Genomic DNA, 11,146 nt, shown 5'->3' with positions numbered 1-11,146 from the left:
GAGAGGGTGGGGGGGGAGAGGGGAGGGAGAGGGTGGGGGGAGAGGGAGGAGAGGGTGGGGGGGAGAGGGGAGGGAGAGGGTGGGGGGGGGAGGGAGAGGGGGGAGGGAGAGGGTGGGGGGGAGAGGGGAGGGAGAGGGTGGGGGGGAGGGGAGGGGGAGGGGAGAGGGTGGGGAGGGAGAGGGAGAGGAGGGGTCGGGGGGGAGGGAGAGGGGGGAGGGAGAGGGTGGGAGGGGAGGGAGAGGGGAGGGAGGAGGGGGGGAGGGAGAGGGGAGGGCGAGGGAGGGGTGGGGGGGAGGGAGAGGGGAGGGAGAGGGTGGGGGGGAGAGGGTGGGGGGGAGAGGGGAGGGAGAGGGTGGGGGGAGAGGGAGGGGGGAGAGGGTGGAGGGGGAGAGGGGGGAGGGAGAGGGTGGGGGGGAGGAGAGGGGGGGGAGAGGGTGGGGGGGAGGGGAGGGAGAGGGTGGGGGGGAGAGGAGAGGGGGGGAGAGGGGAGGGAGGAGGGGTGGGGGGGAGAGGGTGGGGGGGGGAGGGGGAGGAGAGGGTGGGGGGGAGAGGGGAGGGAGAGGGTGGGGGGGGGAGGGAGGGGGGGAGAGGGGAGGGAGAGGGTGGGGGGGAGGAGGGGAGGGAGAGGGTGGGGGGGGGAGAGGGTGGGGGGGAGAGGGGAGGGAGAGGGTGGGGGGGAGAGGGGAGGGGAGAGGGTGGGGGGGAGAGGGGAGGGAGAGGGTGGGGGGAGAGGGTGGGGGGGAGGAGAGGGGGGGAGGGGGAGAGGGGAGGGAGAGGGTGGGGGGGAGGAGGGGGAGGGAGAGGGTGGGGGGGAGAGGGGAGGGGGGAGGGAGAGGGGGGGAGGGGAGGGGGGAGGGAGAGGGTGGGGGGGAGGGGGAGGGAGGGGAGGGAGAGGGTGGGGGGGAGGGGGAGGGAGGGGGGGGAGGAGGAGAGGGGGGGGGAGGGAGAGGGAGAGGGGGGGAGGGGGAGGGAGGGGAGGGAGAGGGTGGGGGGAGAGGGGGAGGGGAGGGGAGGGAGAGGGTGGGGGGGGAGGGGAGGGAGAGGGGAGGGAGAGGGTGGGGGGAGAGGGGGGGAGGGGAGGGAGAGGGTGGGGGGAGGGGGAGGGAGGGGAGGGAGAGGGGGGAGGGGGGAGGGGAGGGAGGGAGGGGGGGGGAGGGAGGGGAGGGAGGGGTGGGGGGAGAGGGGGGAGGGAGGGAGGGGGGGGAGGGAGAGGGAGGGGGGGAGGGAGAGGGTGGGGGGGAGGGGAGAGGGGGGGGGAGGGAGGGGGAGGGAGAGGGGGGGGGAGGGAGAGGGAGGGGGAGGGAGAGGGTGGGGGGGAGGGAGGGGGAGGGAGAGGGTGGGGAGGGAGGGAGGGGAGGGAGAGGGTGGGGGGGAGGGAGGGGGGAGGGAGAGGGTGGGGGGGAGGGAGAGGGGGGGGGAGGGAGGGGGAGGGAGAGTGTGGGGGGAGGGAGAGGGGGGGGGGGGAGGGGAGGGAGGGGAGGGAGAGGGTGGGGGGGAGGGGAGAGGGAGGGGGGGGGAGGGAGGGGGGAGGGAGGGAGGGGTGGGGGGAGGGAGGGGGAGGGAGGGGGGGGGGGAGGGAGGGGGAGGGAGAGGGTGGGGGGGAGGGAGAGGGTGGGGGGGAGGGAGGAGGGGGGGGGAGGGAGAGGGTGGGAGGGGAGGGAGAGGGGGAGGGAGAGGGAGGGAGGGGAGGGGTGGAGGGGAGGGAGAGGGTGGAGGGGGGGAGGGGGGGGTGGGGAGGGTGGGGGGGAGAGGGAGAGGGTGGGGGGGAGGGAGGGGAGGGAGAGGGTGGGGGAGGGGGAGGGAGGGAGGAGAGGGGTGGGGGGGAGGGAGAGGGAGGGGAGGGAGAGGGTGGGGGGAGGGAGGGGAGGGTGGGGGGGGTGGGAGGGGGGGAGGGAGGGGTGGGGGGTGGGAGGGGAGGGTGAGGGTGGGGGGTGGGAGGGGGGAGGGAGAGGGTGGGGGGGAGGGAGGGGAGGGGAGAGGGTGGGGGGGAGGGAGGGGAGGGAGAGAGGGGGAGGGAGAGGGTGGGGGGGGAGGGGAGGGAGAGGGTGGGGGGGAGGGAGAGGGTGGGGGGGTGGGAGGGAGGGGGGAGGGGGAGGGAGAGGGTTGGGGGGGGAGGGAGAGGGGTGGGGGGGAGGGTTGGGGGGGGGAGGGGTGAGGGTGTGGGGGGAGGGAGAGGGGAGGGAGAGGGTGGGGGGGGGGGAAGGGGAGGGAGAGGGGGAGGGAGGGGAGGGAGAGGGGTGAGGGGGGAGGGAGGGGAGGGAGAGGGTGAGGGGGAGGGAGGGGGAGGGGAGGGAGAGGGTGAGGGGGAGGGAGGGGAGGGAGAGGGTGGGGGGGAGGGGGAGGGTGAGGGGGAGGGAGGGGAGGGGAGGGAGAGGGTGGGGGGGAGGGAGGGGAGGGAGAGGGTGGGGGGGGAGGGGGAGGGTGAGGGGGAGGGAGGGGAGGGAGAGGGTGGGGGGGAGGGGGAGGGAGGGGAGGGAGAGGGTGGGGGGGAGGGGGAGGGAGGGGAGGGAGAGGGTGGGGGGGAGGGAGAGGGTGGGGGGGAGGGAGAGGGTGGGGGTGAGGGAGGGGAGGGAGAGGGTGGGGGGTGAGGGAGGGGAGGGAGAGGGTGGGGGGGGGGGAGGGAGGGGGAGGGAGAGGGTGGGGGGGAGGGAGGGGAGGGAGAGGGTGGGGGGGAGGGAGAGGGGGGGGGAGGGAGGGGAGGGAGAGGGTGGGGGGGGAGGGAGAGGGGGGGGGAGGGAGGGGAGGGAGAGGGTGGGGGGGAGGGAGGGAGAGGGTGGGAGGGAGGGAGAGGGTGGGAGGGAGGGGAGGGAGCAGGGTGGGGGGGAGGGGAGGGGAGGGAGAGGGTGGGGGGGAGGGAGGGGGGGGGGGGGAGGGAGGGGAGGGAGAGGGTGGGGGGGAGGGAGGGGGGGGGAGGGAGGGGAGGGAGAGGGTGGGGGGGAGGGAGAGGGGGGGGAGGGAGGGGAGGGAGAGGGTGGGGGGGAGGAGAGGGGGGGAGGGAGGGGAGGGAGAGGGTGGGGGGAGGGAGAGGGGGGGGAGGGGAGGGGAGGGAGAGGGGGGGGAGGGAGGGGGAGGGAGAGGGTGGGGGGGGAGGGAGGGGAGGGAGAGGGTGGGGGGGGAGGGAGGGGGGGGGAGGGAGGGGGGGAGAGGGTGGGGGGAGGGAGAGGGGGGGGAGGGAGGGGAGGGAGAGGGTGGGGGGGGAGGGAGGGAGGGAGAGGGTGGGGGGGGAGGGAGGGAGGAGGGAGAGGGTGGGGGGGGAGGGAGGGGAGGGAGAGGGTGGGGGGGGAGGGAGGGGAGGGAAGAGGGTGGGGGGGGAGGGAGGGGAGGGAGAGGTGGGGGGGGAGGGAGGGGAGGAGAGGGTGGGGGGGAGGGAGGGGAGGGAGAGGGTGGGGGGGAGGGAGGGGAGGGAGAGGGTGGGGGGGGAGGGAGAGGGGGGGGGGGAGGGGAGGGAGAGGGTGGGGGGGAGGGAGGGGAGGGAGAGGGTGGGGGGGAGGGAGGGAGGGAGAGGGTGGGGGGGAGGGAGGGGAGGGGAGAGGGTGGGGGGGAGGAGAGGGGAGGGGGAGGAGGGGGAGGGTGGGGGGAGGGAGAGGGTGGGGGGAGGGAGGGGAGGGAGAGGGTGGGGGGGAGGGAGAGGGGGGGAGGGAGGGGAGGAGAGGGGTGGGGGGGAGGGAGGGGAGGGAGAGGGTGGGGGGGAGGGAGGGAGGGGAGGGTGGGGGGGGAGGGAGAGGGGAGGGGGAGGGAGGGGAGGGAGAGGGTGGGGGGGGAGGGAGAGGGGAGGGGGAGGGAGGGGAGGGAGGGGGAGGGAGAGGAGGGAGAGGGTGGGGGGGAGGGAGAGGGTGGGGGGGAGGGAGGGGAGGGGGTGGAGGTGGGGGGGTGGAGGAGGGAGGGGGGGTGGAGGAGGGAGGGGAGGGAGGTGGGGGGGTGGAGGAGGGAGGGAGGGAGTGGGGGGGTGGAGGAGGGGAGGGAGGGAGTGGGGGTGTGGAGGAGGGAGGGAGGGGGTGGGGGGGTGGAGGAGGGAGTGGGGGGGTGGAGGAGGGAGGGAGGGGGTGGAGGAGGGAGTGGGGTGGGGGGGTGGAGGTGGGAGGGAGGGAGGGGGTGGAGGTGGGGGGGTGGAGGAGGGAGGGAGGGGGTGGGGGGGTGGAGGAGGGAGGGAGGGGGTGGGGGGGTGGAGGAGGGAGGAGGGAGGGGTGGAGGGAGGGAGGGAGGGGGTGGAGGAGGGAGGGGTGGAGGAGGAGGGAGGTGGGGGGTGGAGGGAGGGAGGGAGGGGGTGGAGGAGGGAGGGGTGGAGGAGGGAGGGAGGGGGTGGGGGGGCAGAGGAGGGAGGGAGGGGGGTGGGGGGGTGGAGGAGGGAGGGAGGGAGGGGGTGGGGGGGTGGAGGAGGGAGGGGGGGGTGGAGGAGGAAGGGAGGGGGTGGGGGGTGGAGGAGGGAGGGAGGGGGTGGGGGGGGTGGAGGAGGGAGGGAGGGGGTGGAGGAGGGAGGGAGGGGGTGGGGGGGGCGAGGGAGGGTCACTGTAAGGTGGGAAAGAAGGGATTGTGAGGGAGTAGAGAGATTGTGGTGAGGGGTGATGATGGAGAGGGGAGGAGACAGTGTGTGGAGGGGAAGAAAGGCAGATGGATTGTTGCGAGAGGGCTGGATAATCTGTGACCTATGTCTGTCAGCAACCTTTATTATCACAGCCATAAATTCAATTAAAGTCAGCCTCGGAGTGTTTGTGTTCTGTATCCATCTGGAGGTGAAATGTCTCACAAATCTCTGTTTATTTTTAGAGGCCTTGTGTCTGAAAAGTCAGATGATAACCTGTTCTTTGTTGACACTGGAGATGATGTACAAGGTGAGCAATTGCCTTCTGGCTGATAGAAATAGCCCAGATCATTTCAGAGTTAACACACTGTTGTTACATAGGTGTGTCCTATTCCAGAGGCCGGAAGATGTAATCCCAGCTGGCAGCCTGACTGATGGAGAGCTGCACTGCCAGAAATGATGTTCAAGTAAGGTCCCAACAGCCCTGTCAATTGGATGTAAAAATCTGCGATCACTATTTGAAGAAGAACACACAAATTTCCCTTAGTGAACTGGACTAGTGTTCATCCCTCAAGTATCATTAATATAGTAGGTCATCTGCCTGTGATCACATTGCAGTTTGTGGATTCTTGCTGTTCCTATTAAGATTCAGTTCCCGCCTCAGGCAACTGACTGTGTGGAGTTTGCACGTTCTCCCCATGTCTGCGTGGGTTTCCTCTGGGTGCTCCGGTTTCCTCCCACAGTCCAAAGATGTGCAGGTCAGGTGAATTGGCCATGCTAAATTGCCCGTAGTGTTAGGTAAGGGGTAAATGTAGGGGTATGGGTGGGTTGCGCTTCGGCGGGGCGGTGTGGACTTGTTGGGCCGAGGGCCTGTTTCCACATTGTAAGTAATCTATCTATCATCTGTAGAATAGATTCCCTACAGTATGGAAACAGGCGCTTTGGCAGTTGGGTTTCTGACGTTAGAATAATGAATTCCCCATTGGCTGTGAATTGTTCTCAGACATCCTGAGGTTTCGAAAGGCACTATGTAAATGCAGGTCTTTGGAATAGGATTGGGATTGCTGCATTCCACTGAGTTTCCATTTTGTTGAGCTATATGCTCCAAGACGCTGTTCAGACGGAGCATTATCAGCTGTTAAGGCAAATGTTATGTGCCAGACCAATCTCCCTCAATATATATTCAAAACGCAGTCTAGACCTTACCTTTTTCTTATCTTAAAGGTAATTGTAAGGGGTTGTGTTCCAGATGCAGTTTGGTTGGCTAAACTACTCAACATTAAGCAAAAGACACTTTATTTTACAGTGCAGTTTTAAAATAAAGACAGAACAGAAAAGAATTGGCTTATCTCTGTTGAAATGCTTAACAAAAACTACTAATAATTAACTGTTCCATTACAGTAGCATCTCATAAACACACCCTTGGCAAAGGCAAATTCAGATTGTCTCACATGCAATTCTAGCAGTAAGAAGAGAACCCCCAGCTTTTGGCTGTAATAGAAAAGAAAAACAGTTCCAGAGTCAGCTTTAAGACCCCAGCAACAGCTAAAACTGTAAACCCTGGTTTTGTGGAAACGTGACCCCACCCATTTTCAGGCTGCTCTGTCGTTGCAACTTTTAAAAAAAAAAAAAAAAATTCCCCAAGGCTCCTCAAGCTGTTTACTTTATTGGCTTTAAATAGACAGCTCGTTACCCCTGTCTTAAAACCTCTCGTCAAAACAAAACCCAGGACAAAATGCCCCTCTTAAATACAGTAACGTAACAGAAACCACATTATTCTGTGTTGTGAATCTGAGGTGCCAATGAATGCTGATCAGGTATGGCAGCGTAATCGTTAAGTTTGTTGTAATCTAGAAAATGTTGTTTCAACCCCATCATGGCATTGAGTTTTACAAATCTGGAAATTAAAATGTTGGCCGTTGCAGAAGTGTGCGGGAAGTAATCGGGATTGTTTTCCCACGGTTGAATATCATTGTGATCAGTTCCCTCTTGAATCTTAACCGCTCTGTAATGGGGTGTAGGATGCACAAAGGTGTCTCCGAACTGCTGCCGCCTTCCCAGAGAATCTAAAAGCACATGGTCATCAAAGGCTTTGCCTCTTTGTCTCAAACCTGAAAACCAAAAGATGCAGCAAGATCAAGGATGAAAAGAATGAGACCAACACTTTGAGCGCAGACCAATTGCTGGGTTTTGATAGTTATTTGCGTGTGGAGGTAACGGTTTTATTGTTTTTGTAGATCTGATCCATAACAAAGGGAAGTTGAAGCCTCTGAGAGTTGACCTCATTCTACAGTCAGACTCCAAGGTGCCAGCACCCAAAGAGTGAGTATCTGTCTGTTCGCATCGGATTTCACCACAATGATTAGTAAGTTAAATATTGGATCAGAAGTCATAGAACATAGAAGAATACAGCGCAGTACAGGCCCTTTGGCCCTCGATGTTGCGCCGACCAAGCCCACCTAACCTACACAAGCCCATTATCCTCCATATGCCTATCCAATGCCTGTTTAAATGCCCATAAAGAGGGAGAGTCCACCACTGATACTGGCAGGGCATTCCATGAACTCACGACTCGCTGAGTAAAGAATCTACCCCTAACATCTGTCCTATACCCACAACCCCTTAATTTAAAGCTCTGCCCCCTCGTAATAGCTGACACCATACGTGGAAAAAGGTTCTCATGGTCAACCCTATCTAAACCCCTGATCATCTTGTACACCTCTATCAAGTCACCCCTAAACCTTCTTTTCTCCAGTGAAAACAGCCCCAGGTGCCTCAGCCTTTCCTCATACGGAGGTATGGCATTGAGGGTGAGTTGGAGGTTTGGATTAGGAATTGGCTGGCTGGAAGGAGACAGAGAGTATTAGATTAGATTAGATTACTTACAGTGTGGAAACAGGCCCTTCGGCCCAACAAGTCCACACCAACCCGCCGAAGCGCAACCCACCCATTCCCCTACATTTACCCCTTTACCTAACACTGCAGACAATTTAGCATGGCCAATTCACCTGACCTGCACATCTTTGGACTGTGGGAGGAAACTGGAGCACCCGGAGGAAACCCACGGAGACACAGGGAGAATGTGCAAACTCCACACAGTTGCCTAAGTCGGGAATTGAACCCAGGTCTCTGGCGCTGTGAGGCAGCAGTGCTAATCACTGAGCCACCGTGCTGCCCAGTAGTTGATGGTATAAGTTCATCTTGGAGTGCAGTTACTAGCGATGTTCCGCAAGGATCTGTATTAGGACCATTGCTGTTTGTCATTTTTATAAATGACCTGGAGGAGGGGCTAGAAGGTTGGGTGAGCAAGTTTGCAGATGATACGAAAGTCGGTGGAGTTGTTGACAGTGAGGAAGGATGTGTCAGGTTACAGCGGGATATAGATAAGCTGCAGAACTGGGCAGAAAGGTGGCAAATGGAGTTCAATGTAGCTAAGTGTGAAGTGATTCACTTTGGTAAGAGTAACAAGAAGATGGGGTACTGGGCTAATGGTGGGATACTTGGTAGTGTGGATGTGCAGAGGGATCTTGGTGTCCATGTACACAGATCTCTGAAAGTTGCCACCCAGGTAAATAGTGCGGTGAAGAAGGCGTATGGCGTACTGGCTTTTATTGGTAGAGGAATTGAGTTCCGGAGTCCTGAGGTCATGTTGCAGTTGTATAAGACTCTGGTGCGGCCTCATCTGGAATATTGTGTGCAGTTTTGGTCGCCGTACTATAGGAAGGATGTGGAGGCACTGGAACGGGTGCAGAGGAGGTTTACCAGGATGTTGCCTGGTATGGTAGGAAGTCTTTGCAGAGTTGAAGCCTTTCAGTGTATATGTTTGTATGTCTGTATACTGTTAACAGGAAAGGACTGGGTGGATCAAGGTGATCTATTTCCACTGGTTGGGGATTCTAAAATGAAGAACATAGTCTGGGAATTCGGGCCAGTCTGTTTAGGAGAGATGTTAGGGACCATTTCTGCACACAAAGGATGGGAGAAGTTTGGAACTCTCTTCCACAAACAGCAGTGGATGCTGGATCGGTTGGTAATTTTAAACCTGAGAGAGATAAATTTCTGTTAATCAAAAGTATTAAGGGATATGGGCCAAAGACAGGGAGATGGAGTTAGGCCACAGATCTCATTGAATGGCAGAACAGACTCGAGGGGCTGAATGGCCTCCTGTTCTTGTGTTCCTGTATGAGTACAACACAGTGACAGTTAAGAGCTGTCACTGTCTTATGGAATTATAGTACTGGTGAACACCAGGAATAGGAACATGAGTTTAGCCTACTCTGTCTTTTAATTAGATCATGGCTGATATTGTCTCAACACCTGCTCTCTCCATAACCTTTCACTCCAATGTCAGTCAAAAATCCTGTCTGAATCAGACTTGACTATATTCAATATCCCAGCCTGCTCCCTGGGAGAGAATTCCCCAGGCTAACAGCCCTCTGAGAGAACAAAAAAACACCTCATTTCAGTGAAATGGGAGACCCTGATGTTTGAACTATGACCCCTGGTTTGAGATATCTCCAAATTGAGAAACATCCTTTCAGCATCCCCAGGTCTGTCACTTTACAACATTGGGGTGCAGTACTGAAGGGGCAGGTATGTTGCTGTATAACAATAGGGTACAGTACTAGTGGGGGCAGGTCTGTCACTGTATAACACTGGGGTACAGTACTGATAGCTGAAGCAGACCTATTAATTGGTTTACTTGCATTCTTAAGCATAGGTTATTCTTGCATTCTTAAGCATCTGTTGTATTAGGGTGATGATATATGTGGATTAAGTATCTTTAACACTAATGGTCATTGTGCCAGAAGCTGTGAGAATGGTTAGACATGTAAAAGTTAATGACCCAAAATACATCCTTGTTTAGCTTATGGGCAGGCACCTGGACAATGATTCAAATCCCACTATGGCAGATGGTGGAAGTTTTGAATTCAATAAAAAAACTCTGGAATTAAGATTCTAATAATGCCCATGAAACCATTGCTGATCGGATAACCTATCTGGGTCACTAATGCCCTTTAGGGAAGGGAATTGAATTACCTGGTCTGGTCTATATGTGACTCCAGACTCTCAGCAATGGGGTTGACATTTAACTGCCCCTTGGGCAATATGGGATGGGCAATAAATGCTGGCCCAGCCAGTGACACCCTCTTCCTATGAATGAAGAAACTATTAACCTATAATCAGACTTCAGCAGCTCTTGGGGTTTATCCAGATACGGTTAGCAGCTTTGGAGTGATGGAGGGATGCTTTCATGTTAGTTATAGTTTTTAAAAGCTCCATCTGTGTGTTCTATTTCTCTTTGAGCTGTTGTACCAGTTGCCTGACTAATGTACTGCAAATTTATCAGGAACTGAAAGGCTGCTTTGGCTTTGCATCTCTGATTGCAAACCAGAAAAGTGTGATGAATCTTTTCAGCTGATCGAGACAGCTCCTCTTTGTTGTAAACTGGTACTTCATCAGAACCATGTCCCGAGATTTCCTGTAAAAGGGGATGTTTTTGCAGTCTGTAACTTTTCCATTCCAGTATTTTATCATATCAAATTCCAAACAATCGGAAGCTGAGAAGGAAAGCGAAAAGGGAGGAACGTTTCGGAATTGTCTCCCGGAAAGAGCGGCTGCTTTACGCTCGAACCCAGAGGCCTGTGGTGAAGGCAAAACCTGATCCTAACACCACCCCTGCCAGAGACTTCTATGACCTGTGGTCAAACACCGGTAAGAGAGTGGCTAAGCTTTGATGAACTATACGTCCGGCGTGTGCATGGTTCAATTCCCTGCCCCTACCTCACAGACATGGTCAGTTCCACCCACACAGGCCAGTCTCTGATAATACCATTATTGTGACATCCAAGATGTTCAGGGAGTGTTGGTAAGCTTGTGTGAGGGAGATGGCTGGGAGTGGGTTATTGCTGAGGTTGGTGGAGTGCGATTGAGAAACTGAGAATGCTAGAAAATACACAACGAATCCCCCGTTGGGGGAAGAGAGCAAGAAACAGTGATACTAAAACTGAAAAGAATCGCGTTAATGACCTGAAATATTAACACACTTTCTCTGGCAATAGATCCTGTGCAATTTTCCCAGTATTTTCCACGTTTTAAAATTTAACTCCAGTGTCTACGTTTGATTTATTGTTGGCAGACTCCAATTGGGATCCGATTCTTCTCTCAAGCCTGGTCTGAAACTTCCCTGACATTCCCTGTATCATCCCTGACTGCTCTCTGGCCACTATGAGTGGAACATGTACAAGTCAATGCAGCTCACCCCTGATATTGCTGAACTAATCAGTGCTTTTTGTTTTTTGAGGTCCCCTAGATAAGGAGCTGGAAGGCAAAGATGCGTGGTTCTTGGAGCAGACCAAGAAGAAACGACTGAAGGTTGGTGTCAAGTGATTTTCGAGTCCCTGTATTCGAGTGAGGCTTTCCACCTCTTTTTAAAATGCAACTGTGTTAAAATAACAGCCTTTGGTTGGGCACAGTAACAAAATCCAAATTTAGTGGCCAACAGAAACAGAGCAAATCAAAATAACGTTGTCTGGGTGACAATGCAGCCCAGCCCCTATGGTGCCCACCAGTCTCTAAAGGCCTCTGTCATGCCGTGAACGTCTCATGCTCCCTCACAATGGAAA

The 11,146-nt window shown here is 57.9% G+C and overlaps 1 protein-coding gene across 1 annotated transcript in view; it reads left to right on the top strand.

Moving 5' to 3' along the window:
* Nucleotides 1–4,720: 4,720 nt before the first annotated feature.
* Nucleotides 4,721–11,146, top strand: part of nop53 (NOP53 ribosome biogenesis factor) — a 28,104-nt gene continuing 21,678 nt past the window's right edge. Inside the window, exons 1-4 of the mRNA XM_072549544.1 lie at nt 4,721–4,830; nt 6,758–6,842; nt 10,048–10,235; nt 10,825–10,895. Coding sequence (XP_072405645.1) covers nt 4,737–4,830; nt 6,758–6,842; nt 10,048–10,235; nt 10,825–10,895 — 438 coding nt within the window. The 5' untranslated portion in view covers nt 4,721–4,736. The remainder of the gene's footprint in view (nt 4,831–6,757; nt 6,843–10,047; nt 10,236–10,824; nt 10,896–11,146) is intronic.

Source organism: Chiloscyllium punctatum, chromosome 29 (genome assembly GCF_047496795.1).
Source record: "Chiloscyllium punctatum isolate Juve2018m chromosome 29, sChiPun1.3, whole genome shotgun sequence".
In the NCBI taxonomy this organism is placed as follows: domain Eukaryota; kingdom Metazoa; phylum Chordata; class Chondrichthyes; order Orectolobiformes; family Hemiscylliidae; genus Chiloscyllium; species Chiloscyllium punctatum.
Note: the sequence above shows the minus strand (reverse complement) of the source record. Positions and strands in the feature narration are given on the sequence as shown.